The sequence below is a fragment of the Lemur catta genome, chromosome 3, assembly GCF_020740605.2.
Source record: "Lemur catta isolate mLemCat1 chromosome 3, mLemCat1.pri, whole genome shotgun sequence".
Classification (NCBI taxonomy): domain Eukaryota; kingdom Metazoa; phylum Chordata; class Mammalia; order Primates; family Lemuridae; genus Lemur; species Lemur catta.
In genome coordinates this window covers 17,631,056-17,657,636 of record NC_059130.1, presented here as the reverse complement: position 1 = coordinate 17,657,636, position 26,581 = coordinate 17,631,056, and the positions used below count along the sequence as shown (strand labels likewise).

The following is a 26,581-nucleotide window of genomic DNA, read 5'->3' as shown; positions in this document are numbered from 1 at the left end:
GCAAGTTGAGCAGATTCAAGAGAAAAATCAATGGAGGTAGAAATAAGTTTGGCATAAGTTCAGTAGGGAAAAAGATCAGCCTGCCTAAAGTGAAGGCTCTTATATGGAAGTTATGGGAGATTGGATTTGATAATGGTCAGCTTTGGTAACTGGCTTGAAGACTTTAAAGCTAGGGAGTACAAAATGAATATAGATATCTGACCATGGTCTTTTTTATTTCCTGCCCTACCGATTTCACTAATGTTTATTCTGGTTTTTCTTCTTAAATAAAGATCACACTTTGAAGTGTTTACAAAGTTCAAAAATCATCATTCTTAGAGAAGTTTAAGTAATCTTAACATCTTCAATATTTCTTTGAGATGTTGGGACAATAGGCTAACTTGCACATTGAAATTTCCATTTGTGGCAAATGTATCAGTGTATTTGTCAGTGTGCTTTGGTGCCTCTCTGTAACTATTGACTTTATCCAAGGTACAGACCATTGAGTTCTTAGTATGTAGAAGAAATAGCAACGTTAGAAACAGTATCCTATTCTAATTCTTTATATTGTAGTATACCTCATTCCGTTTTCCCCCCTTTTGTTTTATACCAGGTCAACAGGACATACTGCTGTGGCACCTACCGAGCAGGTCCTATGCGGCAGATAAGTCTTGTTGGAGCAGTAGATGAAGAAGTTGGTGATTATTTCCCAGAGTTCCTTGATATGTTAGAAGAATCACCATTTCTGAAAGTGAGTGGTAATTCAGATTATTAAAGTTTTGATCATTACTTAAGTGGGCATAGAGTATTAAGTTAACATTGTCTGTTAAAATTAAATTTTATCCAATATTTTGAATAGAAATATTTAGAAAAATATTGCTACAAAGTACTTAACTCCAATTCTTTTTTATTAATAAATTACTATATGAATAGCATTTATTTCTTTGTATACATACACTTACAAAAAATGCTTCTTAGAACTTTTATAATATTTGAGTGGGTGGGGTTAATTTGTAAATAGTCTAAAAATTTTTTTCATGTGACTCATTCATCTGATTTCTAGATGACTTTGCCCTGGGGTACACTTTCCAGCCTCCGACTCCAGTGTAGGTCCCAAAGTGATGATGGGCCTATTATGTGGGTAAGGCCAGGAGAGCAGATGATCCCTACAGCAGATATGCCAAAGTCACCCTTCAAAAGACGACGGTAAACATTTATTTTTCTCAAATAAGCAAAACCACTTTTTTTCCAGTTGATTGCTTATAAAAATGTTTGAGACCTGAGCATAGTTTGAAAACCATTTGTCTGTATTATTTGAAGAGGTTTCTTAAATAAATCTTCTAGTTGTAAGTTCCTTAGTCCAATCCACGTTCATTACATAGTTATCAGGGTGAGGAATCATTCTAAAAAACAAATTTTATTTTTATTTTTTTTCTTAAAACCTTGGCCTTAAATGCCTGCAGGATAAAAGATCAAACTCTCCTTAGTGTAGTCTACAAGGATCTTTCATAATCTAGCCCCAACAGTACCTCTTCTCATCTGCTTCAGCCGTAATAAATTCAGTTTCCAAACCATGGTCTTTCATAACTCTTTGCTTTTGCTTTTTACATGGAATGGTATCCCCCATCTTCCTTTCTACCTAGCAGACTTCTAATAAATTTTCCAAAACTTAACTTGGATGGCACCTCCTTTGTGAAGCTTTTCTTTGTTCCCTTAATGTAATTAATTGTTCCCCTTTCTGTGCCACAACATTCTATTCATTAATGATCTCTTTACATGTTTTTATTATTTACTAATATTTAAGGTAAGCTCCTTGAGGACATGGGCTGTTGTATTCATCTCTGTCCTCGTGACACATAGTAGGTGACCAGTAATTGCTGAATGAAGCAGTAATATAGTCTAGTACAGAGCTTCAGTAATTCATATTGTGCTAACATATTTTGTGTTTCAGACACTTAAAACAAATGTAGATTAACTCACTCTGGTACTTTGAAAAATCTTAGACTATGGAAATAGCAACTTGAAATAAGTGCCCAGAAGTGAGTTCTAATGGACTAGTCTAGACCTTAACTTAAAGCTCACAGGGGAATGATTCTTGAGCTAAGTATGGAATAATCTTAGGTACTTGAGATGATGCATGAAAATACATTGTAAAAATTGTTGTTAGGCAACAGATTTTGTACAAGATAATGATGAATCTTGAAATTCTACTAAATTCTTAAGTACTGTATATGTTTTTAATTCTATCATCTTGGCCAAAAATGACTATTGTTTCCTGATTATTATAAACTTAAAAAATAGAGTAAAAAGAAGGCAAGAAGTCAGCCATTATCTCATCCATTTAGGCATATTAACCTTTCAAATTTTAGTCCATACATACAGTATAAATTTTGTTTGTTTAAAAATATACACATTCTTTACATGATGTTTACTTTAAAAGTTGGGAATTTTTTTCCTTTAGATTTATGTGTTTTATTAAGATGCAGCTATATCATTTTAAATGACTATGTAGTTCACTGTATGGTTGTATAAAGATTTATCTAACCAATTCTTTATTAGTGTAAATTATTTCCAGTTTTTCACTATAAACAGTATTTTGACAAACATGACAGTGGTGTGCTGGAGGCAGTTTGTATCTGCTCACAAGGGCTATTATTAGCCTCATCTTCCAATTCTACATTGAGTGATGTCATATTAGTAGCTGGAAATTAGCCATTTGGGGAGTATTTACACCACAGAAATCAGCTACAAATCTGCCACCTCTCCCCACCTCCCCTAAGCCAGGTGTTAAACATGTACAACATACCACTGATTGTAGATGGATACATGTTTGGTAGATATATATCTTTGTGCGTATGGGTGTTTATTTTCTTAGTAGAAATTACTAAAGGCTCCAAGTATACACATTTCTAATGGACCTCTAGAAATGTACCAATTAATACCCCTACCCATATATTAATACTAAGATAGTGACCTATTCCTCAAACTCTCCATTAATATTCTCTTTAACTTTGTTGATCTGATTGGATGAAAATGTCTCATTTTAATTTGTTCTTCTTTAAGGGGTTTGTTATTTCTTCTTTGGTGATTTCCTTTAATTTCCTTTACCCACATTTCTATTGGAGTGTTTTTCCTTTGTAAAAATTCTGTGTGTATTATGGTTATTAACCTTTTGTTTTTCTTCTGTTGTGGTTTTTCTTTTTGCTTCAGTGGGGATTTTTTTTTTTTTACTCACAAATTTTTGTTTATTTGTAGTCAGATGTCTGTATCTTTTCCTTTGAGGTTTCTCCTTTAGTAGTAGGCTTAGAAAGGCCTTTTCTCATTCAGTATTAAAAATATTCACCTACACTTTTTCTTAGTATTTCTGTGATTTCAGTTTTATTTAATCTACCTGGAATTGGTTTCAATACAGAGGAAGAGATTTAACATTTTCCTCCAAGTAGTTAGGCAGCTGTACCAACATTATTTATTTAATCATCTGTTATTTCTCCAGTAATCTGAGGTGCCATCAAATTTTATTTCTGTTGGTATTAAATGTTCTTAAGTGAAGCATTCAAAAATACTTTGAATTAGAGTGAATGAATCAAAATGTAAATACCAATGTCATCTTTTTGTGTTAATGAGAACTTCTTGTTGCTGAGAATGGTGGAATCAAATGTGAGAAGTTATCAACTTACCAAGGGACTGCTACTGAAGCTGATCTTTGGATTTCCAAACTCCAGAGTTAAAGAAATACATGCACACAGTTTTTAAAAAAATCCAATAGTATGGCAGAGCTTATAATGAAAAATCCTGTCCTCTTTTCCCTCCCAGAGGCAAACTGACTTTTACTAGAGGCAAAAACATTTGTTTATAATGCCTTTTTTCCCCCTACAAATTTTTTTTTTTTTTGAGACAGTCTTACTACTCTCTTGCCTGGGCTAGAGTGCCATGGCGTCAGCCTAGCTCACAGCAACCTCAAACTCCTAGGCTCAAGCGATCCTCCTGCCTCAGCCTCCTGGGTAGCTGGGACTATAAGCATGAACCACCATGCCCAGCTAATTGTTTTTTTTTCCTATATATTTTTAGTTGTCCAGCTAATTTCTTTCTATTTTTTTTAGTAGAGATGGGGTCTTGCCCTTGCTCAGGCTAGTCTTGAACTCCTGAGCTCAAGCAATCCTCCTGCCTCGGCCTCCCAGAGTGTTAGGATTACAGGTGTGACCCACCGTGCCCGTTTCCCCACAGAGTTTTTGACAGGGTTTTGACTTCTTGGTATGATAGATATTCCTTCCTCTTGTTCTCTGAATAGTTAGATGACCCTTGCTTTTATCCTCTTCTTCTCCACTTTTTTATGTCAGCTGTTACTTATACATTGTTGAGATTAATTCATATTCTGCTTTAAAACCATAATTATGTCTCACATGCTTTGTTAATAGATGGATTCTAAAATTTGAAAGCCATTAAATGGCATTTATAATATTATAAGTAGCTATGTTTACTGCAGATGCAGCTAGTGGGCTAAAAATTCTTATTCTAAGTTTCCAATATTATGTTGTCGCTCAAAGGATGAATATACAAAAGGATCTTTGTTTCCTATATTTCATCTAGATACTCAAAACCATGCCACAGTTTTAAAAGTTTTATATTTGGATCATGCTTTAGAAAAAAGTTGTTTTTCTTGCAGTTTCCGATTGCTCTTTTTTTGAGGTGGGGGCATAAACTTTTCTTGACTATATCCTAAATATCTTCTATTATCTTTATTGCTTAAGATACATTACTTTCTTCTAGAACCACACTGCCTTTCTCAACTACTTGACTGTGGCTTTCTTATATAACCTCTTTTTTTTTAGGGTGATGGTAGTTACCTTATATTCTGTCATTTTATCATATCCTTAAGTCTTTTCCAGAATTTTGTTCATACAATCTGCTCTAACACGTCAGTCTTTTACATGGTAATCTTGTTTAAAAATTTTTTACTGATTTATTTTTTTAGAGACGGGGTCATGCTTTGTCACCCAAACTGGGGTGCAGTAGCATGATCTATATAGCTTTACTGCAACTTCAAACTCCTGGGCTCAAGCAGTCTTCCCACCTCAGCTTCCCAAGAAGCTGGGATTACAGGCATAAGTCACCATGCCCCGCCCATGGAAATCTTTTGAAGCTCTGTATTCTGCCTCAACGTGGAAGGCTTATTTCACGGTTATCATCCTAGGACTTCCCATTTAGTGCTTTTCTGCATTATTCTATGGTGGTTGTCTTCCTAGGTTTATTTCCTTCTCTTGCTTGAGCACATTCTCAAGTAATATTCTAAGAAAAGGAAAGTATTTTGAGTCATTATATGTCTGAAAATTTCTTTTTCTGTCACTAAATATGATTAATAGTTTAGCTGGAGTCCAGAGGTTGTATTTTCCCTTAAGATTTTTAGCATTGCTCTAGATTCATGTCTCCTTTCCTTTCTGAGAATTTTTCTAGCTTAATTGCTTTGGTAATTTCTTCTCCATTTCTTTCTTTTTTTTTTTGAGACAGGATCTCACTCTGTTGCCCTGAGTAGAGTGCCATGGTGTCAGCCTAGCTCACAGCAACCTCGAACTCCTGGGCTCAAGTGATCCTCCTGCCTCAGCCTCCCACGTAGCTGGGACTATAAGCGCACACCAGGACGCCTGGCTAATTTTTCTCTTTTTAGTAAAGACTGGGTCTTGCTCTTGCTCAGGCTGGTCTCGAACTCCTGAGCTCAAGCGATACTCCCTCCTCAGCCTCCCCAGAGTATTAGGATTACAGGCATGAGCCACCATGCCTGGGCCTCCATTGCTTTCTGAATCTATTACTAGTTGATCTACACTAGTAGATAATACTAGTATTATTACTAGTTGATCTATATTTACTACTAGTTGAATAATAGATCTCCTGGTATGATTATCCTCATATTTCCATTATCTTTTTGCTTTTGATTGAGACATTTACTTGAATTTTGTCTTTTAACCTTTCTTTTGAATTTTTAAATTTTAGTGTTGTTTATTTTGGTCTTTCTTTGTCAGTCTGCTAACTTCAAATATATCTAGTGATTCTTATTTGACCGATTCATATTTTGAAATAAAGCATTGGCCTTATTGGGAGTTCTTTTTATATCTTGGTGGGGCTTGTCAACAGATAGGTTTGAATTTAGAGTGAACAGGCATGGAAGTGGACATTAAATGATGTGTCCAAATGTCAGAGAATTATGTTCTATTTATATGGCAAGTACAGTGTGTTTAGAGAAACATGCAGGTTTTTTGGCTGAAAGTTTATCAGGATGTTTTTGTATAAGCAATTTTGACTCAAACTGATTCATAAAATGTTTGTTATATTCTGTATCAGGAAGTCCAGAGAGGTTGGCTCCAGACACCATATGGACAGTGGCTCAATGCTATTATCAAGGAACAAGGTCCTTTCCTTTTCTCTGCTTTATCCTTCTCTTTGCCTAGGCTAGATGCAAAGGCCCTAGGCTTTGTATTCACACTTGGCTCTCTTGTTGTGGTTGCTGGAACTGCTATAGCAGTTCTAGGCATCACATCTGGATCTGGTTATATCTAATAGAAGAGGAGACTATCTTTTCTTGTATTTCTTTCTTAGGAGCTATGAAACTCCCCAGAATTCTCCTCAGCAGATTTTCTTTCATTACTGTTACCCAGAATCAGTTCATGTCTATTCTGAAATCAGTCACTGGCAGGGAAATGAGCTTACCATAATTTGCTAGAACTCATCAAGATCTACCTCTGGAGCTTGTGAATTAGGTCACATCAAGGGTAGGATCAGATGCCTAATGAAAATCAAGGTAAGGAGCGGATGTTGGTTGGGTAGCCATTGTCTACTCCATGGGGTAAATGCCTCATTGTCTGCATTTCTACCTGCAGGTGTGGTGAATGACTGATGTATTTGCAGAATTTCACCTCAATTCCTCTTTTCTCAGCATCACTTCGTTTGTCTTATTGTTATTATACCTGGCTGTTTTGGTTGTGTATGGTTTTTTGTTTTTGTTTTTGTTTTTTGAGACAAAGTCACTCTGTCTCCCTAGCTAGACCGCAGTGGCATCATCATAGCTCACAGCAACCTCAAACTCCTGGGCTCAAGTGATCCTCTTGCCTCAGCCTCCTGAGTAACTGGGACTACAGGCATGCACCACCATGCCTGGCTAATTTTTTTCTCTTTTTAGTAGAGACAGGGTCTTGCTGTTGCTGATGTTGGTCTCAAACTCTTGATCTCAAATGATCCTCCTGCCTCAGCCTCCCAGAGTGCTAGCTGGCTGTTTTTTTGGAGTCAGCCTTGTCCAGAGTCTATTGGACATGTCTTCCCTTTTAGCTGCTGATCCCTTCTTGTGTATTCTAAGCCTGTGGCTTTCTCTGCTCAGTTTTATTAGTCCAAGACTCTGGTCATTTTCTATGTTGCAGGAGTTTGTTGATATTGCTTATTCACTAATTCCTTTCCTTTGCTACTTCTTATTCCTTTACTATCACCTTTAGATTATTATATTTAGAAATTTTTGAGCATATAAAAATGCAGAAGATAATATAATAAACTCCCATGTATTTAATACCAACAGCTTTCAACTCTTGGCCAATTCTGTTTCATTTATATACTCATCCATTCCCCCATCTAATCCTCTCTCCCTCCATTATTAGTTTGAAGCCTTTTACTTTCATTTTAATGTTGAAGGAGATCACATGGATGTTTATTTGGCCGTCTTGAATCAGATCTCTAGTAGAATGTTTTAAGAGTTAGAAATGAAAATGACTGAGGGTAAAGAAGCATACAGCCTTAAACTTTGAGTTGCATTTTCTGTTGCTAGACAGCAATACTACATTTGAGACTAATCTAGGATATAGTTTCTACTTTGTTATGGCCTATAGGAAGAGAAAGGTGGTAATCACATTAAGCATTATAAATAGTGTGTTAAATGCTAATGGTCAAAATCATTGAACCGTTCTCAGCCCTCATCTTATTTAAATCTGGTATTGCTTCTGTGCCTTATTGTTATTGATAATTTTGGGGGGGGGGCTCTTTCTTCCTTGCTTTCCCTTTGCTTCACAACGAAATCAACTCCAGATCAATGAATGAAATTAAAAATCTCCAGTACCTACCTCGGACCAGTGAACCCCGTGAAGTCCTCTTTGAAGATAGGACAAGAGCTCATGCTGATCATGTAGGTCAGGGGTTTGACTGGCAGAGTACGGCTGCTGTTGGGGTTTTGAAAGCTGTACAGTTTGGTGAATGGTAAGTAACTCAACTGCAAGGTTGGTTAACATTGTCAAAGAAAATGTGGGCTCTATTTAAAAGGTTGGGGACCAATTTTTAAATTGTGGTAAAATACACAGTTTTCCATCTTTATCATTTTTAAACTGAAGAGTAAAGTATAATCATATTGTTGTGAAACAGATCTCCAGAACTTTTTCATCTTGCAAAGCTGAAACTGTACCCATTGAACAACAGCTCCTCTTTTTCCCTCACCCTCAGGCTCTGGTAACCGTCATTCTACTTTCTGTTTCTATGAATTTTGGTACTTCAGATACCTCATGTAAATGGAGCCATACAGTATTTGTCATTTTGTGACTGGCTTATTTCTCATAGCATAATGTCTTCATGGTTCATCCATGTTGTAACAAGTGTCAGAATCTCCTTCTTTTCTTTTCCCCCTGTACCTCTCCTTTTCATATCTCCTTCCTTTTTAAGGTTGAGGGGTAATCCATTCTATGTATATACCACGTTTTGTGGTATAATCCATTTATCCATCAGTGGACACTTGGGTTGCTTCCACCTTTTGGCTATTGTGAATAATGCTGCTATGAACATGGGTGTACAAATATCTTTGTGTCCCTGCTTTTAATTCTTTTGGGTATATACCCGGAAGTGGAGTTGCTGGATCGTATGGTAACTCTATTTTTAATTTTTTGAGGAACTGCTAGACTGTTTTCCATAGTGGCTGTACCATTTTACATTCAGTTGGGGCCCAATTTTAACAAAGCTCAGGACATAGAGATGTAAAGTAGAGAATAGCAAATGCAACTGATTTAGAATAAAACTATTCTTTTTAGCCACTGTTGTTTTAATTTTGCAATAACTAATCTGATTTTCATGGGTTTTTTTGTTTTAAAGTTTTTAATTTTAATTTTTTGAAAATTGTATGCTTAAGTCCTTAGAAGCCTGTGTATCTATTTCTTTGCTAGTAGTAGCATTTCCAAGAACAAAAAAATTAAAATTTGCCATCATTTTTCATTATGACATGCTTGTTTCTGAAACATAGTTTGTTAATCTTAGGAGTGACCAACCTCGCATAACCAAAGATGTGATTTGTTTTCATGCTGAGGATTTTACTGACGTTGTACAGAGACTTCAGTTAGACCTTCATGAACCCCCAGTTTCCCAGGTAATAACTCTTGCTTTTTTATTACTCTTTGAGTAAGATATTAGAAATAATTGTCTACACCTATTTTATTTTGCATAGTGAGTTTAATTATATTACTATTAAAGGCTGGGGGAGGGGTGCCAAAAATCACTGAGACAGAGCTTCTCACCACATGTACTCACCATCAAATTGGTTTCACTGATCATCACCTAAGAGCACATTTAGGAATAACATTAATTGGGTGTCGGGCAGATGTGGTGGGGGGGGCGGGGATGGGTGTATACATACAAAATGAGTGCGATGCACACTGTCTAGGGGATGGACACGCTTGAAGCTCTGATTCGGGGCAGGGGGCAAGGGCAATATACATAATCTAAACTTTTATACCCCCATAATATGCTGAAATAAAAAAAAAAAAAAAAAAAGAAACAGCTTCCCAAGCAGAATGCTTGAGATCTCTTCAATCTTTGGGATGCCAGGTGGGCCTGGACTGGTCAGAGGGCCCAGGCTGCTCAGTTCTAGGCAGTCTTCACTTGTTAACCCCATTGTATTTTGTGTCAACTGCAAATGGATGAATGACACTGAAAGGGAAGATAAAATGTTGCCCTTACATGTGGCAAAAAATATTGATATTTAGCTGCATTTTGAGATACTTATTTAAATGATTCCCTAGGCCATCCTGACTTTAATATGAGGAAAAATATTTCTCAAGCATTACAGGAATATTTAGAAAGTTATGTATCATTTAGTGTTATTTAACTTTGTCATTATAACACCTTTTGTCTCTGCTGTTTTCTTGTGCCAATTATGTTTTATGTGACTAAATTATTCTATATTTTAAAGTCTCATGCAACTTTTTTCCTTTCTTTAGTGTGTACAGTGGGTGGATGAAGCTAAACTAAACCAAATGAGGCGGGAAGGCATTCGTTATGCTAGAATTCAGCTTTGTGACAATGATATCTACTTCATCCCTAGAAATGTCATTCATCAGTTCAAAACAGTGTCAGCAGTGTGCAGCTTAGCCTGGCATATAAGGCTTAAACAGTACCACCCTGTTGTGGAAGCCACTCAAAACACGGAAAGCAATTCTAACATGGACTGTGGTTTAACTGGAAAGCAAGAATTAGAAGTTGACTCCCAATGTGTGAGGATAAAAACTGAATCTGAAGAAACATGTACAGAGATGCAGCTTTTGACAACTGCTTCATCATCCTTCCCACCTTCATCAGAACTTAATCTACAGCAAGATCAGAAGACTCAGCCTATCCCAGTTTTAAAAGTAGAAAGTAGACTGGACTCTGACCAGCAACACAATCTGCAAGAACATTCAAGCACTCCTGTGTGACATGTACATATTCAAACACATTTTTTAACTTTTTTAAATTTTGATGTGAAGTTATAGTTTTATAACTGGCTTAAGTTAAGTTTTATTGGAGAAATCTTGCCTATAATTCTATAAAGAGAAATGACATTCCACAAATGTCAAGCATATCTTTTTTACACAGATTATGCAAAGTTAAGAGTTGTATCTTATCCCGTTAGTACAGTATGTAATAGTGGGTCTGCTGCTACTTTCTGTTTTAAGGTGTGAGGTAATACTTCAATCTCTTCTTCAAATCAAAATGAGAATTCTCTGGAATAACAGATTCTTATTTGGTGAATAATTCACTTCCTTAATTTTCTCTTGCCTTTTCTCTTGCCACACTTGCTGTTTTTATGATACATCAGATTTATGGTATAGGACTTGTGTCTTTATGGCACAGATTCAATTTCTACAGTAAAAATGGCATAGGTTGCGGGAAAGACTTCCTGCATCTGGTATATGGGCAAGTAAGTTATTTATTTCTAACCACAAAGAACAAGTAGTTTCTAAGGAAAATTCAGTGGCTCTCTGGTTTCTTAACAAAAGAGAAAGCACAGCACTTTCTGATCCAAACTGTCTTTTTTGTATCTGTTACTTAAAGCCCAGTGGATATTTCAATTAAAAAAATCTAAAGATGAATAGTCCTTGGTCATTCATTATCCATGGTTCATTAATCTCTTCTAGAATATATGGTAACTATGGAAGATATTTTGGGTAAAAGAGACATGATACTCTATTGTTGATACGATACTCTATTGTTCTGCTTCCTAGAATCCTCACATTTCGTGTGGATACTTTTGCTTCCTAAACTGATTACAAATATCAAACTTAGAGAATTGTAGCAATCTTTCTGATGAGGCTGCCATATTTTGAGCATCAAACTTACGATAAACTATTCTTGTCACTTGGCATCAACTTCTTCATAATGAATATCTACTATTGAGACACTCCACAGTTTTAACTGGCGAATACCTGGGTTTATTTACTATTACTCTGTGTTGCTATTTTCTAATAAGGAACGCAGCACTAGGCTTCATCCTAGAGTTTCAGGTAGCCTAATGCTTAGTGCCTGAGTATTTCAGTTTTTTCAAACAGGCACAGTTCATATAGCTAATGTGGTCCCAACTTTCTGTTATTTTAGAATGTTAATGCTATACATATTATACTTTCTCTTAGTTAATAATACAGTAGGCCTTTTGTTTATTAAAGGAAGAGTACTCCCCACACCTAAGACCAGATTTTTGTATCTACCTGGTTACAGTGCAATTTGGAGATTTTGTTTTCCTGGATGGTGAGATTTGAAATATTTACATTAACATAGGCAAAAAAAGATGCTGCTTTATTATGTCTGTCACCATGAAAACTTAGCTGCATCTTTTGAAATATCAAATATGAATTATTTCTAAAATATTCTGAAATAGGTTAAATCTTATATAAATATTACTTTGTGCAATATTGTTGTGTAGTTAAAAGCATATTAGCAAAGTATAGAGGTCACTGTGTAAACCGATAGAAAAGTAACCATCAGCAAATACTGCAGTGATTAGTTAGAATCTGTATTATTCCTTATATATATGTATATGTATGTATTCTCTGTTACAAAGGATGAAGACAAATAGGGAAACATTTCAGTGTAAACCATTTATGAATTGGAAGTGATGTTGGCTTTAGTTATCTTTGTAAATAAGGTAATTAGAATGGTATGAAAGGTAATGTGATTATTGCAGGGGTGTTTTTAAATCTTAGATATAAATTCTAGGGTAAATTCTAGTTTATCAAGACTAGTTTTTAAGGGACCTGCCTTCGAGGGTGTTTTTTGTTATTTTTGGGGGGAGGGTGTTAAACACAAAGTGTGTGGGTGTGCGTTATTTCTTGTGATTATTTTTCTGTCCAGAAGAATTTCATAGAGCTTTACCAGGCTGTGCAAAGTAAAATTCTTCTCAGGCAACATTTGCTTTTTAAAATAATCATGAAGAGCAAGGTTGTTAAAGCAAAAAGTTTTTTATTTTTCTCGTCTTCCAAGATCCGATTTCCCCATCTCCCACTTGCCATCCAGCAGATGCCATCTGTCATCTAAGCTGGTCATTGCTAATAAACAAGGAGACTGTCTCCTGACAGCCAGCACTGTGTATAATCACTCAGGAACCAGCGGATCTGCAAAGACCTACAATCAAAAGCAAATCCCCATTTTCCTTTTATAAAACATTCTACCCTCACCTCCAGTATAAACACATTAAAAGAGTATTAAAAATGTTTAAAATCATGTACTAATAAATTCATTGTATGTTAGAATTGCAATAGAATGGAGAGAAACATTTAGCTAGTAATGTATCTGGAAACCTTGAATGTCCTATGTGAGTATTAGATTTTAATAGCATGCTTTAAAGACTGATGAATATAAAAGCAGAAGTTTTGAGTTTTTTACCGCTTTCGAAGCTGTATCCTAGTTTAGTGATACAAATGATCACAACTTTTCTAAATCATAAAATTACTTGGTTTAGTGGAGTGAGGCATGGAGCAATCTGGCGTCTTCTGATTTGTAAAGTAGTGATGGCAGTGAAGTTGTAACTGGAATTTAAGCTGATCTTCCTTTTTGGTATATTATCCGTTGTGCCAACTCTTGAGATTACTTGCAGAATGTGGCTATAAGTTTTAGTATTTTGTGGAGCAGGAGGATATTTTTAAAACATGCTTATGGAAAGGACAGAATAAATGAATATTCCTAACTTAGTTAAGTAGAATGATTTTACGGTATCCATTAAAAAGGATTAAAGTCTTCCCCCTGCCCCAGAAGTCATTTCCAATTACCAAGATATGCCCTGAGTAGGATTATGATACAAAGAGGTAGTCCAAATTCACGAAGCAATAATAAAAACCTGCATATTATTAATAGTTCCCCTTAAACTTTTAACTCTTTAAAAATGAATTCCTAGGCTTAATTGTACTTTTAATTTCCTTATTTAATACTTAGAATTTTTAAACTGGCACTTCATAGTTTTTAATTAAAGACTTTTGAAAAGTGCCCATTCCCCTTAGAGACAGTTGGAATATCAGTTGACTAATATTACAAATGCTTGTAGGGGGAAAAGGAGCTTATTAAATAAAGTTCTTTACTAAACCTTAAGAAAAGATGTCTTGCATCAGTCTTAACAGGCATAAAAGACACACTTAATGACGGGAAACTTTTGCTTCTTGCCTTTCCCTATATAAATGTTATTGTCTAGAATGAAAGCTAATATAGGAATGAGACTCCAAAATCCATGAAAACCCTTAGTGAATATATTCTTAATCATTAATATTAGCCCATTATATTTTCATTCATATTTGCCATTAAAAATTTATTTGCATTTTTACCTTTAGGATAATTGAGTTTGTGTCTTTCTAATCTGTTTTATCATTGCTACAGGTTTTTAAAAAAGAACCTTTCACTAGCACATGCCAGATGTTAACATTTGTGCTAAGTTTTGTTTTTAAAACAGGTTGTAGCTGTATTTATTGGCCATGCAAGTAGAGGAAATGCACAATACATATGTTTTTCTTTAGCACGTAAGAGACCTATCCTTATCTTGAAAGTTTGTTGCTTTAAAAGCAAATGTCTCTCCATAAAAATTATGGCCTTCCATTTTCTTCATACATTTTTAGGATCCACTTGTGCATGTAGTTGAGACCATTGTCTCTTAAAATATAGCACTTTTCAATTCTCTCTAAAGAAATACTTATGTACTACTTACTATCACATGTTGTAAATTTTCATGTAATAGTGTTTTCTGTGACTAAACTTCATTTTGATTGGCAGCTATGACTTTTTTTCCTGTGGCTTTAATTTATCTAAGAGGTCTTTGCATATAGATGAAATGTATAATTTGCCTGGCGGACTATTTGCGTTGTGTGGCCTTAGTTTGTTTATTGACATTAACGAGTGTTTTAAAAAGGTTTTTTAATGAATAGTCTTAAATCTAAATTTGTGTGAATAATAATCCTTTTAACACAGTGCTTTTTTGTAGCTGTCTAAGTGTGTTAAATTGTTAAGCTATTTCTTTGTAAAATAGGACAATGGAATGCATAGAGGTCTTTTTTTTTCCTGTAAAGTATTTTTTTAATAAACAAAGTCTGATTTGTCCTTTACTGGTGTTTCATCACAAAATGAATAGCACATGTGAATTCTAGATACCTGGAACCTGTTTTTAGAGTACTGATCCCTCGCCTTCAGTATCCCTTGTTATTTAAAAAAAATTTTTAAAGAAAATCTTGTGATTTTCTTTTGTAAAAGAAATTCCATCCATATTGAGATGTAGTCAGTTCTGGGGAAGAAGAAAAATTACTCTTAACATTTGTGGCAGTTATGCGTCTTGTTACTTAAATTGGCTTATATGAGAGGACCATTTTAAATTTTTATTCTGGTGATGTACATATTCTTGAAGGTGCATGGAGTATTAATGCAGATGGTATATAGACTTTTTAGATGTCTTTGTTTTGATGTATTATGTGATACAAGAAAATGAATTTTTTCCTCATCAGTTTCTGTTGGTGTGAACTTCTCTTTAATTGAGGCACCTGTCCAAAGCAGAGAGCCCTTGGTTCTGATGAAGAATAGAAAAGGAAGGCAACTAACATTTTTTGAGTAACTGCTATGGGCCAGGCACTTTATATGAGGGACTCTTATTTAATCCTCACAGCCTTTAGTAGGAGGGTAATTATCTCCATAATTAAGATGAGAAAACAGGCTTGTTAGGTTGAATAAAGTGCCTATGATCACATAGTTCATTAGTGGGAACAGGGATTTGAATGCAGTTCTGGGTTCAAAGCCCATGCCTTGTTCAATGGCAGCCTTAGGAAGCACTGAAAGGTTTCTAACAGGGCTCCTGAAAAATGGTTTGCTACTTACCACTATACTCTCATAGGACTCTTTTGAAAATTAAAACAATGTAATTAAAAATCTCTCACAGGACTTTAAGTGACTCAATTCCTACAGACACACACACACACACACACACACACAAACCTCTTCTGTGTGCTACACAATAAAGTAAAACAATTTTACTATTAATGTAATTTAGGTTTTAGAGCAAATATTTAGATGTGCAATAAATGACTTTTTATTTGTCATTTATTTTTTAAGGTGGCCAATTTCTCTTGAAGCCCAACAAAACTAATGTTTAGCTCTAAGACGAAAAGCTGTCAAAGAGCAAAAGCAGAAGGAATATAAGATGTAAGTCTGAGTGAAACAATTTTAAAAAATTAGTCCCATGGAAGTTACTTTTATCTTAGTCAATTTTCCTCATCGGTAAAAAGGGAATAACTTCCACCTGGCGCTGATTTAATGAATTATAAGAAATGTATGTAGAACATTTAGTGCCGCACCTTTTAGGCTTTCTCAAGTGGAAGCTATTATCTGGTCATTGGCTTTTCCTGGCCCAAGTGCTACATGCTGTGGGCAAGCAAGAACATTGCTTCAAATAAGGTGAGGAGAATGACCTTTAGGGGTCAGTGCTCCATTAATAACAAAAATAAAAGAGGAGGAAAGTGGCTCAAAAACCCTATTAACTATCCTTGAATACTCACTTTAGGGCTCAACTATTCCTTCCTCCTGACCTCTGTCAGCCTACTTGAATTAACACATTAACTGCCACACTAGAAAAAAAAATTTTTCCTTGAAGTCAGGGCGTTTTATTACGTAAATAGAATAAAAACTTCGAAAACAAGACGATCCTTTCTAATTTAATGAAAAATTTGTTTTTTGTTTTCTGTGCGTGAGTTAATTGCAACTTGAGAAATAGTTGACGCGGCTCCCAAGGTGGAGACGTTTAAGTTACAAATGCTTCACGAGGCCCCGGGCTCAAAACTAGCATGAGTTAAATACAACTCACATGGCGGTTGATGTGATAATCCAGAAACAGTTCCCACCGCCACCTTCCCTTGACCTAGTTTGGGAAAAGTCTCCTGTGACTCCCCCAAGCCTTGTCCCTGCTCTTTATCCTTGTGCACCAGAAAGCTCAAGTCCGCGAGGTGAGAGGGAGGGAGTCGCTAAGCTGCAGCCCGTTAGGCTCTTGGTCTCAGGGCGGCGGAAACGCCCGCAAACATTCGCTCATTCAGCAAATACTGAGAACCTATGTGCCAGGCTTGGGCGAGGCCCCAATCTCTTACCTCGTGGAGTCCACAGCCCACCGGGAAAACCGATGTTAAGCAATCAAACGCAAAGATAAGTGTTAGAGACATGAACCCGGAGCTATTAGAATATCAGGACCGACCTCCTTTAGACTAGTGGATGGGAAAGTCGTTTCTGAGAACGCGACTTTCAAGTTGAGACACGAAGAGCGACCTGATCGAGGCTGCTCTCGGCCAGGGGTCCCCGCGCGGCCCCCCAGCCCCTCCATCCCCTCCATCCCCGAGCCCGGACGCAGGCTGGGCGGGAGGGCCCGGCCCAGGGGCGGAGCCACCTCCGCACAGAAAGCCGGAAAGCGGAAGCCGAGGGTGGCCGCGCTGTGCTCTGCCGAGCCGTCTTCGCCCGGCTCTGGGCGGGCTGAGTCACGGCCCGGCTCGGCCCGGCCCGAGCCAGGGAAGACGAGCCCTGCCGCCCCGCCGCCGCTGCCTCCAGGGCCCTGGGGCCTTTGCACCTGTCATTTCCAGCCTGGCACCAAGCCTTCAGCTGTCACCCTAGCGAAGACTCCTTAGCTTTTTATACCCTTCATTTTCCAGTTTATTCTGTGCTTATTTCACGGTCAGTCTGGTGACCCTGTAGGTTGCGCTTGGAGGGGCCGTGTCTGCGGCAACAGACTGCCGTGGTCTGGGCGTTGGGCGCCCGGCTGACTCCGGGGCTGGGGCGGCCCCCGCGGTCTCCATGGTAACGGCCCCGCCGGCGTCTCCGCCTCTAGGGGAAGATGCGGCCTGCAGGGCCCGCAGCCTCGCTCGCGGCCGGACGGCGGCCGCTGAAGACGGAGGCCCAGGCCGCTGGCCTGCGGGGCAGCGGGCACCAGGTGAGAGCCGGACGCTGGGGTGCGGAGGAGGGGGGTGCGGGTCAACTCCAGCGGCCTCCCCTCCCCTGCATCCGTGAACACACTCGCACAAAATATTGCAGAGGCTTCTCCGGTCGCCACTGCGCCAGTTTTTTTTTTCCTTTTTATTCTGGCCAACAGCCGGAGAAAGAAACAAGCAGCTCATGGAGAGGCTGAAAGAAGCGATTTTCGAGCGCTACCCAAACTCGAAGAGTTAACTTCAGCAACTGGACTCACCGACTGGTTTTCCTTCATTTTCAGTGAAATCCCATTCTCTGGCTGGAGACACAGATGGCCTCAAATGAGAGAGATGCTATATCGTGGTACCAAAAGAAGGTAATGCCAGTATCTTTTATTTGTCAAGAATTCTTCCTGCAAGAAGCTCCCACAACGAATATGACGTTACTTTTCCCTGAGTTTGGTAATGCCAGGTATTATTTTGTGATATCTGAACATAAACGAATAATTTGGTGTACAAGGTCATTCCGTCTTTTAAACCCCGTTCTAGGTCCCAGAATAAGATTTTTGAGTCACTTCCCTTCTCCAGGCTGCAAACACAATGTCACGGCTATGCTTTGAAAGTTTTCTTCTGATCAAACTGCCTTAAAAAGAAAAAAAAAGAAAGAAACCCTAATCTGCTCAGATTAGTACTCTGAACAATCTTATTGAGCTCCCCCTTACCTTTTATTCCTTTCTAGTTTTCCTATTGATGCTTTCTTTAAGAAGTGGAAATATCTTTTAAGGTAATATTTAATTTGAAATATTTTGGGCATTGTTCTTTAACTTGGTTTTAGGTCCACCTGTTTTAGATTTCTGAAAGAAACAATCCCTTGGAAGTACTAATTTATTCTAACTCTGAGAAGCACATACATTTTTCAGATAATAAATTCATGACTTTTGTGGGGCTTGACTTAAATATAAGGATTTTTGCATCATTTAAATAGCCTGCTCCCTATTTCAGATTGGAGCATATGATCAGCAGATATGGGAAAAATCAATCGAACAGACTCAGATTAAGGTAAATTGATTTCTTTGATTCAATTTCTTTGGTTAAGGTCAAATGATAACTTTGTTTTACTGCATCAATGTAAAGAGTGGATTGTACTTTTTAAAAAATCTGCACTTGTCTACCAAGTATGACATTCTTTACTCTTTGAAGTTTATTAGAAAAACAACAGTGCAAGCATGATGATAAGTGACAGTTCACATTGGCCTCAGTATCAAGGAAATAGAAATAGGAGTAGTTGATCTATGACGAATTAGCGAGCAAATGTCCTATATAAATGGGGCTATGATTACTTTGCTCTGGCCAGTTTTTACCACATGACAATCAGGTCCAGTGTTGCAAGTTTCAGATTTTTCAAGAAAACCTGAAAGTAATGCATTTTTATGTGAAATATCCAGAGTTTTAAGAGAGTTGCCGTACCTTCTCAAGCCAAATAAAACCATTTGCAACCTGAATCCAGCCTGTGGGCTCCCATTTTTTCTGTCACTGGTTTAGAGCATGTCTTAAGTTTTTCAGGTTCTTAAGAACTGAGCAGATTATTAGGCTATTTCATGCTAACCAGGCAACCAAAGCCTGTTGTTTATAATTCAGAATGCCAGTTTATTAATCTATAATAGGGAAGGAGAAGGTTAAATAATCTTCTGATATTCCAAAGTCAGGGTTGTGGGGTCAAGGTGTATGGGGATGCTAGTGCAAATTAGTCATGGAATGGTTGCTTGGTAGTCAGATGTAACTGGATAGTTTTGAGAGATGTAGAAAAGCCTAAAGAACCATCCCTTGCCCTAAAAAGAATGTTATTTCTCTGACTTTAATATTAGGTCTACAGATTCATGGCTTCACTTCCTTAGAAAGTGCTGATAAATGCTGGCAGATTCTTGTTTTTGAACTCTTTTTAAGAGATTTTTTATGGTTCTTCTATGAACACTTTTAAAAAAATGGGTGACTACAACTTAATAGTTTTTTGTTAAATAGGTAAATAAACTAAAAAGCTATTTGAACCACAAGGTACTTGCTAACTTTTCATAATCTTGTACAGTCCTTGATAATGGGAGATGGAGTTAGGATGAATAAATCCCCAGATTTTATTTTGTAACTTTCTAAATTCTGTCCCATTATTCTTTCGTGAGCTGCTACACAGTATTGATAGTAAGTATGAAGTTAGATCTTGTTTTGTGATCTCTAGCTAGTGCTATAGTTTGTCTGGGTTTTGGTTTCCTTAAAAGGATTTTACTTCCTAGTATAGAGTTTCCTTACCTCCTTCCCCTAGACAATTAAAAGATTTCCTCAATTCTTATTTCCACATGATTTAATACATTCCTTTTAGTGTACCATATCAAAGTTATTTGTTAACCTGTGTGTGTTCATAGGCCTTGAGGGCAGGAATTCTGTTTGTATTCCACTCTTAGAACATCTTGATTCAGAGTAGGAACTCGGTGTCTGTTGCTATATTTAATTGAACTCCATCCATGATGCGTATTTTTAATCATTGTTCTCTGGTCCGATAATCTACCTAACAACTCCTTAATGTATGCTTTTTAATTTAGCAGGAGTAGGAAGAATGAAATTTAAAACAACTATAAAAACCTACTGAGCTAATGTGCCACACATGTATGAGGGGTTAAGAATACAGTGAAAAAGACGTGGTTCTAACCTTCGTGGGTTTCCTAGTCTAATAGTGATGGGAGAAAAGCCAAGATATCTTTTTAATATGTTTAATATGTTTAGTTAGGTCTTAGACAAAAATTGATCAAAGAATAAAGTAACATAATTTAAATATAGATTGATACAAATACAAATATTTTCGAAAACAAATAGAAAAATAAGGAAAGAAAAAACAGAAAAAGAAAAAACTTAAAATATATTAACATCAGATTATAGTAAAGAATTAAAAATTATATATGTAAAAGTATAATTCAAAATTATGAAAGGCATAGATTTTTAAAATCTTGGATTATGAAAAGTGGTATGCATTCTTCCACAAACATTTATTGAGCTACTGTGTTTTAGGCATTTTGCTAGGTGCTGAGCACAAGAGGAAAAGTATTAAAAAGCAGAAGTGTAAGACTTGGTTAAGGGAAGAGCAAATAGCTTAATATGATTGGAGGATAAGGTATATAGATGGAGTGATTGGCCATAAATCCATTTGGTGTTTACTTGACTGCTTTACTAAGAACTTCAGATAGTATTCTGTACAAATGGAAAAACTTTGATGATTTTTTAGTAGAGGGGCCACATCATATCTGTGTTTTTGAAAGATAGAAATAAAAATACAGACATTATAATGGAATCTGTGGAATGTTTCCAGAGTAATACTTGATGTAATTATATTACTCTAAATGTCTATATTAACAAATGTCTAGATTGAATAGGAAGAAAGTTACAGTGAATCATTAATATTGAAGAATCTAGAGAGAAAATAGTAATAAGCCAAAGTAAAGCAGGGAAGTAAATACCAAACATAAAATTAAAGCAGCCATTATGTATTCTTCATTTAACAAGTATTTGTTGAGTACCTACCTACCACGTATCGGGTAGTAGCTATGTCTACATAATGGTGAGCAAAAACACTCAGCATTTTTCTTTTCATGCAGTTTATGGTAAAGTGGGAGAGAAACAATAATAAAAATAATCCTGATGAGTAAAAATTACTTTGTGATAAATTTACTAAGAAGAAGAGCTATTATTTACAAGCTACTACATGTAAAATAAGGAAAATAAGTGAACCTAGTCAAGGAGGTGAGATAACTTTCTCTAAGGAATTGATGCTTAAAATGTAATCTGAAGGATCTGTAGAAGTTAATTAAGTGAAGAACAAATATACTAATACTGCACAGATTTCTTCAGAAAACAGAGGAGGAAATGCACTTCCCTGCTTATTCTGTGAAACTAGTATTACCCTGATACCAAAGCTAGACAAAGACAGCATAAGAAAATTCGTTGTGAACATAGGTGTGGAAATCTTTAACAAAATATTAACAAAACAAATTCAACAACGTACAAAATGGATCATCTACTGTGATCAAGTGGGATTTATCCCAGGAATGCAACTTTGGTTTAACATTTGAAAAGAAATTAATGTAATATACCATATTAATAGAATCAAGTACAAAATTACATGATCTCAGTAGACACAAAAAAGCAGTTGATAAAATTCAATGCCCATTAACAATAGACTAGGAATAGAAGGTAACTTCCTCAATCTGTTAAAGGTTGTCTAGGAAAAATCTACAGCAAACATTCCACTTGATGGTTAAAGACTGTTTTCCCCCCTAAAATCAGGAACAAAGCAAGGATATCTGCTCTTACCACTTTTATTTAACATTATACCAGGGGTCTTAGCCAATGCTATAAGGCAAGGACAAGAAATAAAAGGCATCAAGATGGGAAGGAAAATGAAAATTGCCTTTATTCTTGATGACATATTCCATATTTAGAAAATCCTAAGGAGTCTACAAAAAATTATATTGACAAATGAATTTGGTGAGATCTCTAGATACAAGATCAGTATACAAAAACTGTGTTTCTATATACTGGTAGTGAGTAATTCAGAAATAAGAACATTCCATTCATAACAGTATCAAAGAGAATAAAATATTTAGGAATAAGTTTGACATGGAAAGTATAAGACCTGTCTATAGCCATACTACCCTGAGTGAGCCCGGTCTCATCTGATCTCAAGCCTGGTTAGTACTTGGATGGGGAAAAGTGTAAAACCTGTACTCTCAAAACTACAAAACATTGCTCAGAAAATTCAAAGGTCTAAATAAATGGAGTAACATTTCACATTGATGATCTGGGAAACTCAATATTGTTAAAATGGCGATTCTCTCAAAATGTATCTATGTATTCAGTGTATCAATAATCCCTTCAGGGCCGGGCATGGTGGCTTACGCTTGTAATCCTAACACTCTGGGAGGCCGAGGCGGGTGGCTTGTTTGAGCTCAGGAGTTCGAGACCAGCCTGAGTGAGACCCCGTCTCTACTAAAAATAGAAAGAAATTAGATGGACAACTAAAAATATATAGAAAAAATTAGCCAGGCATGGTGGTGCATGTCTGTAGTCCCAGCTACTCGGGAGACTGAGGCAGAAGGATTGCTTGAGCCCAGGAGTTTGAGGTTGCTGTAAGCTAGGCTGACGCCATGGCATTTTAGCCTGGGCAACAGAGTGAGACTCTGTCTCAAAAAAAAAAAAAAAAAAAAAAAAAAAAAAATCCCTTCAAAATTCCAGTGGGCTTTTTTGCGGTAGAAGTTGAATAGCTAATTCTCAAACATACATGGAATACAGAGGATGTAGAATATTCAAAACAGATATAAAAAGAACAATTGGGGGAACTTATTGGATTTCAAAATTTATTATAAAGTTACAGTAATCAAGATAGAGTAATATTGGCATAAGTAATACATTGATGGTACAGAATAGAAAATCTAGAAATAAATTCTTACCATTTAATCAGTTGATTTTTGATAAAGATCTCAGAGCAATTCAATGAAGAAATGATAGTCTTTTCAATAAATGATACTAGAACAATTGTATATCCACATTTATAAAATGGACTTTGATTCTTACCTGACACCATACACAAAAATCACTTAAAATAGATCATAGATGTAAGTATAAAAAGTAAAACTTAGATTTTTCTGGAAGAAAACATAGAGGATTTTTGTCACCCTGGGATAGGCAGATATTTCTGGGAAATACATCTAAAAAAGAAAAAAATGATAAATTGGACTTCATCAAAATTAAAAACTTATTCAAAATATCTCATTAAAAAATGAAAAGACAAGCCACAGACTGAGAGAAAATATTTTCAAATCATGTATATAATGGAGTATTTGTATCCAGAATATATAATAAGAAGGCAAAAAACCCAATTTAAAAATGGGCAAAAGATTTAAATAGATAAAACCTAAGGTGTGAAACTATTAGAATTCTAGAAGACAATGTGAGAAAAACTCTTATAGACATTGGCCTAGGCAAAGAATTTATGAAGAAGACCCCAAAGGCAATCACAGCGACAACAAAAATAAATGGGACCTGATTAAATTAAAAAGCTTCTGCACAGACGAAGAAACTGTCATGAGAGCAAACAGACAACCTACAGAATGGGAAAAAATTTTTGCAGGTTACACATCTGATAAAGGACTGATAACTAGAATCTATTTAGAACTCAGGAAAATCAGCAAGAAAAATATCAAACAACTCTATCAAAAAGTGGGCAAAGGACATGAATAGAAATTTTTCAAAAGAAGACAGAAGTATGGCCAAACAAACGTATGAAAAAATGCTCAAGATCTCTAATCATCAGGGAAATATAAATCAAAACCACAATGAGATATCACTTATCTCCAGTGAGAATGGCCTTTATCAAAAAGTCTCAAAACAATAAATGTTGGCATGGATGTGGAGAGATAGGAACACTTAAACACTGTTGGTGGGACTGCAAACTAGTGCAACCTCCGTGGAAAGCAATATGGAGATACCTTAAAGAGATACAAGTAGACTTACCATTTGATCCAGCAATCCCATTATTGGGCATCTACCCAAAAGAACAAAAGACATTCTATAAAACAGACATCTACACTTGAATGTTTATATCGGCACAATTCACATTTGCAAAGATGTGGAAACAACTCAAGTGCCCATCAATACATGAGTGGATTAATAAAATGTGGTATATGTATACCATGGAGTACTACTCAGCTATAAGAAACAATGGTGAAATAGCACCTCTGTTCTTTTCCTGGGTAGAGCTGGAACCGATTCTACTAAGTGAAGTATCCTAAGAATGGAAAAATAAGCACCACATGTGCTCACCATCAAATTGGTTTCACTGATCATCACCTAAGAGCAAATTTAGGAATAACATTAATTGGGTATCGAGCAGATGTGGGGGATGGGAGGGGATGGGTGTATACATACATAATGAGTGCGATGCGCACTGTCTAGGGGATGGACACGTTTGAAGCTCTGATTCGGGGGAGGGGAGCAAGGGTAATATACGTAACCTAAACTTCTGTACCCCCATAATATGCTGAAATAAAAAAAAATTTGAATAGACATTTCACCAAAGAAGGTAAAAATGGCTAATGGACACATAAAAAGATGCTCAACATTATTAATTAGGGAAGTACAAATGAAAACCACATAAGATACCAAATATATATATACAATGCAAAGGACATGGAATATTCAGAACAAATTTAAAAAGAACAGAGTTGGAGGACTTAACATTACTGGATCTCTGAAACACTTATTTGAATGGCTAAAATTAAAAAGACAAAGACTGACCATACCAAGTGTTGGCAAAGACATGGAGGAACTAGAACTCTTGTACACTGCTGGTAGGCATGGAAAATGGAAAATAGTTTGGCCGTTTCTTAAAATGTTGTATATATACTACTTCCCATATGACTGAACATTTCCACTTCTAAGTGTCTACCCAAGAGAAGTGAAAATGTAAACACATACAAATGTTCATAGTAGCGCTATTCATAATAGCCAAAAATTGGAAAAAATCCAAATATCCATCAGCTGGTAAATAGATAAACTAATGTGTTAGATCCATAAAAGAATACAGTTTAGCAATTAAAAACTATTAATACATGACAACATGGATGAACCTCAAATATTATGCTAAGTGAAAGGAGCCAGACAAAAAATACAACATATTGTGTGATTCGTTCCTATGAAATTTCTAGAAATCTGTAGAGATAGAAAGCAGATAGATGGTTGCCTACGGGTTAGGTGTGTAGGAACAGGCTAACAGGTACAAAAGAACTTTTTGGGGTAATGGAAATGTTCTAAAGTTTGAGGTGATGATGGCTGTTCAACTTAAAATTTAGATTTTTAGTAAATTTATATATTAAAACTCTATACTTAAAAATGACTGAATTTAATAGTATGTAAATTATACCTCATAGAGCTATTTTTATAAATCACAATGATAGAAAAAAGTAGGAAACATAATGTACATAAATTTATACATGTTCACAATGAAAATTATCTTCTAAAATTTCTTAATTGAGAGAATATAGTCAATCTAATGTCTAAAATTATTTTCAATGATGAAGCTTAACTTAGTCCTCCAAAATAAGACTAAAACATTTCCTGTTACTGTTTAACATACTGTTTGAGATACATTTGCTAGGATGAGCAAAGCATTCTAATGTTTTCTTTTTCTTTGATTTTTAAAAAAATTAATATTAGAATGAACAAAAATCACTGTTTGAAAATAGCGTGGTTTTATACCTGTAGAATGAAAAAGGCTAGTCAAGAGCACAGAGACTACTTCAGCTGTATTCGTGATGTTTTATTTCTTAAGCTGGATGGTGGATATATGACACATGAGACTCCTTATTAAAGATGACAGTTTGAATACACACATTAATTTCCACCTGATCTCTCCTAAAACCCCTCAAAATTACAATAAATACGAACGGATATCAGCCCACAAGAACAAAAAGAATGGGAGAGGAGACAGTTAATGAGAACTACCAGTATAATTTTAAAGGTTGGAAAGTGGATAGAAAGTGAAGAAAGTAAAAATCTAAGTGTCTACACTAGGGAAAGCCAATAAGAAACAAGTAAAACCCCTATGTTTAAAAATTAAGAGGCGGGGCGTGGTGGCTCACGCCTGTAATCCTAGCACTCTGGGAGGCTGAGGTGGAGGATCTCTTGAGGTCAGGAGTTCAAGACCAGCCTGAGAAAGAGACCACCATCTCTACTAAAAAAAAGAAAAAATTAGCTGGGCAACTAAAAATAGAAATGAAAAATTAGCCATGTGTGGTGGTGAGTGCCTGTAGTGCCAGCTGCTTGGGAGGCTGAGGCAGGAGGATCACTTGAGCCCAGGAATTTCAGGTTGCTATGAGCTCCGCTGACACCACAGC

At 36.2% G+C, this 26,581-nt stretch overlaps 2 protein-coding genes across 5 annotated transcripts in view; both read left to right on the top strand.

Moving 5' to 3' along the window:
- RSBN1 (round spermatid basic protein 1) overlaps nt 1-14,822 on the top strand; it is a 51,774-nt gene extending 36,952 nt beyond the window's left edge. The window contains exons 3-7 of the mRNA XM_045546848.1: nt 593-730; nt 1,043-1,185; nt 8,038-8,205; nt 9,247-9,355; nt 10,206-14,822. Of these exons, the coding sequence (XP_045402804.1) occupies nt 593-730; nt 1,043-1,185; nt 8,038-8,205; nt 9,247-9,355; nt 10,206-10,679 (1,032 nt within the window). The 3' untranslated portion in view covers nt 10,680-14,822. The remainder of the gene's footprint in view (nt 1-592; nt 731-1,042; nt 1,186-8,037; nt 8,206-9,246; nt 9,356-10,205) is intronic.
- Nucleotides 14,823-17,178: 2,356 nt separating this feature from the next.
- Nucleotides 17,179-26,581, top strand: part of PHTF1 (putative homeodomain transcription factor 1) — a 53,783-nt gene continuing 44,380 nt past the window's right edge. The window contains exons 1-3 of one of the 4 annotated variants that reach the window (XM_045546843.1): nt 17,179-17,671; nt 17,951-18,025; nt 18,651-18,707. In XM_045546843.1, coding sequence (XP_045402799.1) covers nt 17,981-18,025; nt 18,651-18,707 — 102 coding nt within the window. In that variant the 5' untranslated portion in view covers nt 17,179-17,671; nt 17,951-17,980. Of the gene's footprint in view, nt 17,672-17,830; nt 18,026-18,387; nt 18,433-18,650; nt 18,708-26,581 lie in introns of those variants that run through there. The other 3 variants (XM_045546844.1, XM_045546847.1, XM_045546846.1) reach the window with 3 other exon arrangements.